The sequence below is a fragment of the Poromitra crassiceps genome (assembly GCF_964638095.1).
Source record: "Poromitra crassiceps genome assembly, chromosome: 8".
NCBI classification, from domain to species: Eukaryota; Metazoa; Chordata; class Actinopteri; order Beryciformes; family Melamphaidae; genus Poromitra; species Poromitra crassiceps.
Genome location: NC_139629.1, coordinates 14216093 through 14224769, shown reverse-complemented (window position 1 = coordinate 14224769; position 8677 = coordinate 14216093). Strand labels below are relative to the sequence as shown.

Genomic DNA, 8677 nt, shown 5'->3' with positions numbered 1-8677 from the left:
AGTGATGTCATCAGTGATGTCACTTGAGCAATTGTGATGTCATCAGTGATGTCACTTGAGCAATTGTGATGTCATCAGTGATGTCACTTGAGCAATTGTGATGTCATCAGTGATGTCACTCGAGCAATTGTGATGTCATCAGTGATGTAATAAATCCTTCTGTGGCGTTTTATGGCAGTTGGCATCCTTTATGTTGCATTACCGCCTGGCTGAGGCTTTATAAGTGGTTGGAGTATAAGTAGGGAGAAGAGCACAAGTGGTAGGCTACATCATCTCCAGAGTAAGTGTTTATTGTTTATTTATGTTTGTTTATTGTTTATTTGCACAAAGAAAACGAATAACAGATAGTACAAGTATCTTAAAAAGCTATTATTAAGCTATACCTATTATAGGTAAGTGCTTATTAAGCTAGCCTACTTTGAATGGTAACAGACAATAAATGGCGGTCAACTGACCCATAACCTTCGGATATGGAGACTTACCTGTCCACTCGTCTGCATGTTTGAGCTACAACTTGCGCTGTGCCTTGCCGAAATCAAATTGCCTCCAATGCGAGACTCGTGAATGACATGACTATGAAGTTATGGTTTGCGATGGCTGTCTGAGGGAACAAGATGTGCATGAAAACTCACCCTTTTCCACTAACTATTAGAACACTTACATTTTTTATGTTTTGTTTTGTTATGTTACAGTATGTTTGTAGGTAGAGCTTTTCCCTAGCCCCACCCCTTTCCTGACCACACCCCCTCCCACCTCCCACATACACTCCCCCCCGATACACCTGTCCATGCCCCCTACTACCCACCTCTCGAATCCAGACTCTCTACTGACCTTCCTATCCCTATCAACGGACTCTTTTCCCTAGCCCCGCCCCCTCCATTGAGCCGACCCGGATCAGATCCGCTCCAAAATGTAATGGGTTCTTCCTTGGCCCACGCTACACCCTTCTACCAAGTTTCATGAAAATCGGCCCAGTAGTTTTGCCGTAATCCTCCTGCTAACAGACAAACGGTCAGACAAACGGCACCGAAAACATCACCTCCTTTGTGGAGACAATGCCAATTTTGAGAATGTTCCACTACTGGGATTTTCTGGGATTTTCAGTATGTTAAATTGGAAGGTTTCAAGAGCTGAATACAACACAAATAATTTCTGTTGCAATTTGTTTAAGGTTGGGTCATTTTTTCTCACAGATTCCCTAGACTAAGTTGGGACAGTAGACCCTTCTCACGGGGTATTTTTTGTCGAAAAGGCAGGGTTACAGGTGCAAGCAAAACACTAATGAGGGCTTCACATTTCCACGATTAGAATTTGGAAACCCTCATTAGTGTTTTGCTTGCACCTGTGTTTATTAGACAATTATTTGTTCATGATTGTAAAGCCACAGCACAGTGAAGGGGATATTAATGTGAAGATTAGCCTCTTCATTTTCCTCTCAGAGTGCATCAGATTCATGCATTTTACTTTAAAATGTACAACATTTCTTTGTCCAGCACAGCCCCCCCTAGAAACCCCCCAGTCAGACTAATATTTTTATCCTGCTGGTGCCACCCCTGTTGGCAAAGCCTTGAATTGCCTATGAGTGAGTGAGAAACGGAATCTGAGAAACTGAATAATGACATAATAACAGTATACTCCTAATGTTAATTTAGAATGAGATATTCCTCTAAATGGCTAAAAAACATCCAAACATCCAAAAAAGTAAATTTTTCACAGTCCCTTCCTTGCAGCACCCCCTACTTAAAAACAGTTCCAGTGTCCCTGGTGGTGACTGGTCAGCCATTCATTTTTCCATACACATTTTGTAAAATGCCTTTAAAAATTGTATTTGCTTGGTCAAACAAAGCGATTCAGTTATATTTAGAATCAGCATTTTACTTGGACAATTCTTTTTTTTAGTTTTTATCTTGTTTTCCGCCTTCTTGTGTCCGAGTGTAATGTTCGGGGGGGGGGGGGGGGGGGGGGGGGTGGGGGTGGGTAGGGGGGTGTTAATCTGGCTCTGCGGGTCCTACATGTAAAACTTGTTCAGTGCAGTGCTCCGCCATGTGATGACAATCTTCCAACACTAGATTGTGTGTATGTGTGTGTGTGTGTGTGTGTGGGGTGAGGCTGTATAAAAACGGAGCGGTGACATGACTCAAGCCTCTTCCACCTGTGACATTCCACCTGTGACATCTCCAGTTTCATCTCCACATCTCCATCTCCATTTAACCCCACCAGGTCTTGAGACTTTTACACCAACTCTCTTATTTCACTCGGCACTTCACGTCCTACATCACCAGGATGCCTCTGCAATTTGAACTGTGTCCTGGTAGAATGATTGGCGGCTCCCACCCGTGCTTCATCATTGCTGAAATTGGACAGAACCACCAAGGAGACATTGAGATTGCCAAGAAAATGATCAAGATGGCAAAGGTAAGCTGGTGGAGGGGAGAGAGAGGTGTCTGTTTAGAAGCTATACCAGTGCTGTTGTTTCACCACCTTTTCCTCACCTCTCCTATCTGATCCTCTCCTCTCATGTGTTCTGTATCATCTCAGGACTGTGGTGCTGACTGTGCCAAGTTCCAGAAGAGTGAACTGGAGCACAAGTTCAGCAGGCGAGCCCTGGAGCGGCCCTACAACTCCAAACACTCCTGGGGGAAAACCTACGGGGACCACAAGCGCCATTTGGAGTTCAGCCATGGGCAGTACAGGGAGATGCAAAAGTATGCAAATGAGATTGGCATTTCCCTCACTGCCTCTGGGATGGACGAGGTAAGACAGATTTTTTATTTTATTTTTTTTATTTTTTTTAAGCAAAAAAGAATACTTCATTGCATTCTTCTAAAAGATTCATGGAACAGCAATACTATATATACAGTGTATATATATATATATATATGTGTGTGTGTGTGTGTGTGTGTGTGTGTGTGTGTGTTATTCCATAATTCCCACAGATGGCCATGGAGTTTCTCGATGAGCTCGATGTGCCTTTCTTCAAAGTTGCCTCCTGTGATGCCAACAACTTCCCCTATCTTGAGAGAACTGCAAAAAAAGGTATGAGGCACCATGTATCAATGCTTCAATCATTATTCCATTCTTTATTAAAGTTACATCGTTTTTTTCCTTTGGAAAATAAATAATTTCTTAATCCTCTTGGAGGAAATTTCAAAAATATATTCTGTAGAAGTATCCCAACCAATAGTCCTATTTTTTTCTTTCTACTTTACTCTACAATTAGGGCACAAACTATTTGACAACACATATAGGAGTGTAAAAGTAGCTGAACTTACCTTCAGTTACACCGGTTGCTGGAAAAGTATTGTGTCGTTTGAAATAATCAAAAATGCGAAACTGCTTCTGAGAGTTTTTGTTCTCCTGAAAACAATTGAGACCAGACGGCAGACTAAATAGGGAGTCTTGGGTGCGGTGATGCTTGGGTGCATAGACACACCCACTCTAGGCGTGGTGAGTAAAGTAGGCGAGGTGAGGAGTAGGCAGTGTTGAGGAGTAGTGAACTACATGTAGTTTAACTACATATAGTTGAACCACTCAAACTACAATTTTGGGAAATAAAATGGAAGCAATGAATATGTATATATATATATATATATATATATATATATATATATATATATATATATGATTCTTACCCTAACCTTAATCATTCCTAGTCAAGTCTTTACTGCTTATTTGTCTGACAAAACAAAACCAAGAAGAACACAGATTTGTTTGCAATAAAAATATAGCATTGAATGTATTGGGTGACAATACACTCAATTGAGAGTTTTTGCTGGCATTGTGCTTTTTTGTAGGCTATTATATTTGATTTCATATGTACCTTCACATTGTTAATTTAATGTTTTTTTTCTTTGTTCTTTTTTTTACAAAGTATTTTGAACCAGTGGTGGAAATGTGGGGAACGGGTGGGAACGGAGTTAGAGTAAACATTGAGAGGGAACAGTAATAACAAGAGGGGAACGGCATTCCTCCTAGGTTCCCCTTCAAAATGGCTTGCAATGCAGTGGAGAGCAGAGCAGAGCAGTAGAGAGCAGAACAGAGCAGTAGAGAGCAGAGCAGTGGAGAGCAGAGCAGTGGAGAGCAAAACAGAGCAGTGGAGAGCAGAACAGAGCAGTGGACAGCAGAGCAGAGCAGTAGCGAGCAGAGCAGAGCAGTAGAGAGCAGAGCAGTGGAGAGCAGAGCAGCTCAGCTCAGTTAGTTCTCACTCCGGAAAGCCGACACAACATGACAATACCAAAAAAGGTGTTCTGTTGACTCAGATTCTGCACAACAAAAACGACACTCATCTGTCTGAGCAATACCCCAAATCTTTAACATTTTTCTAGTTGATAAAAATTATGAACTTATTTTGAACTAAAAAGATATTAGAAATGTGTGTTGTTTTATATATCAACTTGAACACTAAATTCCACGGTATGGCACAATCAAAAGTGTCCTCCAATCCAATCAGATTAAGGGAGGGGCAAAAACAAACAAAACAAAACAAGGGATGGCTAAAGTAACTAAACTAAAAGTAACTAATGGTGAAGAGGTGGGTCTCGAGGGTTGTTTTGAAAGTGTCCACCATGAGCTTTGAGGGATGCCCTAAGCTGTAACTAAAAGAAAAATGAAGTGTCCGGTAGGTCATAGCTGCCTTTAAGGTCCTGAAATGATTTGAGACCATCATTGTTGTAAATGTCACCCAATGTACACCCAATACATGGATGCCTTTCCTTTCCCAGTGTGAAAACATTGCCTATGCCCAATAAGTAATAATAATAATTTATTACAATAACTTCTGTCATAATGATGTTGAAAACTTGGCACGAAAAATTCAGTACAACCTATAGGCTATGACAAAGTCCCTGCATCTAATATCGTTCACCACTGCTGCCTGCTTAGTCACTATTTTTTTTTTAACTTTTTATTGACAGATTATCAAATATTTGCATTGTGTATCCAGACATTGCATATATGAACTCTCAGGATTACCTATACATTGTCGTTTACTCTTGATATACTGTCATAGAATTTTGTTTTGAAAAGAATATATACGAAGAAAAGAAAAGACAAAACCACAACAGCCATCCAAAAAAGTAAAATCTAATGGGTGTTATATATTGAACTCAGTATTCCCATCTTGAGGTAAATTGTTCTAATCTATCGTTGACAAATGCAGTTAGTTTTTCCATCTTGTAGATATCCATCGTAATATTCATCCATTCTTTCAAATTAGGGCTTTGTCACAAAATTTCTAATGACTGACAAGATATTAAATAATGGCAAGTGGACTTTTGATAACATACAGTGGGTGTCCAACTTTGAACACGACACAAGTGTTTTTATCGAACAGAAGTTTGCAGCGTTTTCTCTCTTCTTCCTTTGGTGGCCCCCATTTTGAAAACACCTTTGCTTCTTCTCTCTCTCTGTTGGCTCCTTCTATTTCTCCTCTTCCTGCTCTCTATCTGCCCCCTCCTTTCTTTCTTTCTTTCCGTCTGTCTGGGGCAGGCCGTCCCATGGTGGTGTCCAGCGGGATGCAGTCCATGGAGACGATGCGTCGGGTCTACCAGATGGTGAAGCAGCACAACCAGAACTTCACCATCCTGCAGTGTACCAGCACCTATCCCCTGGACCCTGAGCATGTCAACCTCAAAGTTATCACGGTGAGATGAATAGAATTTAATAGAATGTGAGCACACTCACCAAATAAGAATAAAAATTCAGGTGCACGGCACAAAAGTAATAGTCAATAAACAAGGAACGCCAGCACGCAATGAATGTCCTTTCAAGGTTTTATTCCGTCATCGAGACCTTACAACGGACGTTTCAGCCAACAGGCCTTCTTCAGCGTTGTGATGCATAAGGCGGAAATCACAATTATATACTGGTAGCATCCGGAAACACAATCAATTAAGCCAACAAATTAAGCAAAACGTTTATTTCCAAATACACCACGAAACAGTACTATAACAAATACAACTATTATTACATAGAAGATATGTGAAACATAAAGCAGATGCTTTGGATGCTTTGGAAGCTCTTAATGCTGCATATGAAGTAGTAAGCAGAAAAAACGCCCGTGCTTCCCCGTTTTTTTCTGCTTGTATGGAGCTTACTACTTCATATGCAGCATTAAGAGCTTCCAAAGCATCCAAAGCATCTGCTTTATGTTTCACATATCTTATATCAGTTTGGAGGCCTGGCTTCAGTTCTCAGCAGTTCTCACTATGGCCTATGATAAATTGGGTTCTAATAAATGGGTTCTTCCTACGCCCCTGCTACCTTCAACCAAGTTTAATAAAAATCGGAAACAATCCTGCTAACAAACAGACAGATAAACCGCACCGAAAACACACACCACAGACAAGCAATAGTGAGCAATAGTTTTTTTTTTTACCCACTCTCTCTTCTCCCAAAGGAATACCAGAGGGAATTCCCGGACATCCCCATCGGATATTCTGGACACGAGCGGGGAATCTACATATCTGTGGCCGCTGTGGCGATGGGGGCAAAGGTCGTGGAGCGCCACGTAACTTTGGACAAGACCTGGAAGGGAAATGACCACGAGGCGTCCCTGGAGCCTGCGGAGCTGGCTGAGCTGGTCCGATCCATCCGGCTGGTGGAGACCGCGATGGGAACGCCCACCAAGCTGATGCTACCCTGTGAGAAGACCTGCCATGACAAGGTGGGTCCACTTTAGTATTTCATTACATTTTGTGTTACTATATCAAACTGTCCCCCTGCGCCTGCCCACATTTTCCCAGCCGGTCGGGCAAGAGAGCAGGGATGATGTAGTTTTGTAGGCCAATTAACCCAGAAGTGATGCACTTTCTGGTTCCCTTGTCGGGCAGTCAATGGGATTTCTGAGTGGAGTTATCAGTTAGCCTCCACAGTCCCTTGTCTAAACACTAGTGAGGTAAATATTATTGATATTATTAATATTAAGCTGAGAAGCAGTTCCAGGGACTTCCAGTCATAATATATATTAATTATATGATTCATATTAAAGCAACTCGGAGCAAGATTTTCAATTGTTATTAAACAGTCTAAAGTTAACATTGACGCCTCACATCTTACCTATAATAGTAGATGAGACCAAAGCCGAGTGAATGTCTTGATGATTATAGAGTCTGTGTGCGGGCCGGGCAGATCCAGAAGTGAAACAAAACGGTTTACGGCAGCCACTTCGGCCATAACCACAAAATTGCTTCCAAACAAACTATTAGAATATAACGAGAGAGGTTCGCGAGAGTAGAAAGCCCCTTGAAGTAGCGAGGAAAGCTGTTTTGGGTCTGTTGCTATGGCCGTAAACCATTTCGCTCTGCCTAGCAACGGTTTACAGCTGCCATAAACCATTTCGCTCTGCCAAACAAATATTAGTTATTAAACCATCTGTGGTTTTGGTTCTCTCTTCTCCATTTCTTTTCCAGCTGGGCAAGTCAGTGGTTGCCAAGGTGGCCATCACCAAAGGCTCGGTGCTGAGCCTGGACATGTTTGCGGTGAAGGTGGGCGAGCCGAGGGGCATCGCTCCAGAAGAGATGCATCACCTGGTGGGCAAGAAGGTCCGTGTGGACGTGGAGGAAGACGAGAGCATCACAGCTGCCATGATAGAATAAGGGTCTGCCATGAGGGTTGGGCGAGAGACGCAGCCAGAGAGAGAGAGGGAGAGAGAGAGACAGTGGAGGCACAGCAGCAACACACACACACACACACACACACACACACACACACATACAAGACCACATGCGCACATACACAGTACATGGGAGGATTGAATTTGTTTTTCTGTTACTTTAATTTAATGTTTTCATAATTTAATTGATGGTTAATCTGTTGTTATATATACTTTGGCAATATTGTTTAGTGAGCTGTCATGCTAATAAAGCCCCTTCAATTGAAATTGAGAGTCTTTTGGATGTTACGGTAATGAATTTATTCCCTCACAGTGTCTCTAAAAGTGTCTGGAAATACATAAAAAATTAGCACATCTATCTATCTAAGGGAGCTAGGGCTCTGTCTGTTTTAGTGATGTCATAAATCCACTCACTCACACACACACACACACACACACACACACACACACACACACACACACACACACACACACACACAAAGTCTCAGTGATGATGTCATCAGTGATGTGATAAGTTGTGACATCATCAGTGATGTCAGAGGCATTGTGATATCATCAGGCATGTCATAAGAGGTTGTGATGTCATCAGTGATGTCATAAAAGCAGTTGTGACATAATCAGTGATGTCATAAGAGCAAAATCAAGTCCCAGGGGCAGACACTGAAAGAAGTGGGAGTCTGGCTTCAGTCTTCAGCCATGAACAGCTGTATGTTGCCAGCTCCAGGACAGGTGATCCAGCACCCCTGAAGTATGCTATCAAGGAGCAGCCAGGGCGAGGCCGCGGAGCGGCCGAGCTGCTTATGAAGTGGCCTTCAACATTGCCAGGGAGGTATGTTCCTGAGAAGCAGCTGCACTTGACTCAACTTTTTCACCTCCCGAAATGAGGAACAGAATCGAAGGTTACCAAGTGTTTTCACCAAAAATCTAGATCCAAATTGGTGATGCATTTGTCAGTCCTATCTGTAATGGCGTGATGAGAACCCTTGCCCTTGCTGCCCGCATGGCCTGTCCTATTGCAGCTATGTTTAACTCACAGTTCTTGCCAGCAAACAGTTATTTGAGGAG

The 8677-nt window shown here is 42.2% G+C and overlaps 1 protein-coding gene across 1 annotated transcript; it reads left to right on the top strand.

Moving 5' to 3' along the window:
* Positions 1–2264: 2264 nt before the first annotated feature.
* LOC310780381 (N-acetylneuraminate-9-phosphate synthase-like) lies at positions 2265–7697 on the top strand. The gene is made up of 6 exons (XM_083640960.1): positions 2265–2415; positions 2539–2754; positions 2937–3036; positions 5488–5642; positions 6398–6664; positions 7410–7697. The coding sequence occupies exons 1-6, from the start codon at positions 2284–2286 to the stop codon at positions 7593–7595; spliced, it is 1056 nt and encodes a 351-aa protein (XP_083497086.1). The 5' UTR covers positions 2265–2283; the 3' UTR covers positions 7596–7697.
* The last annotated feature ends 980 nt before the right edge of the window (positions 7698–8677 follow it).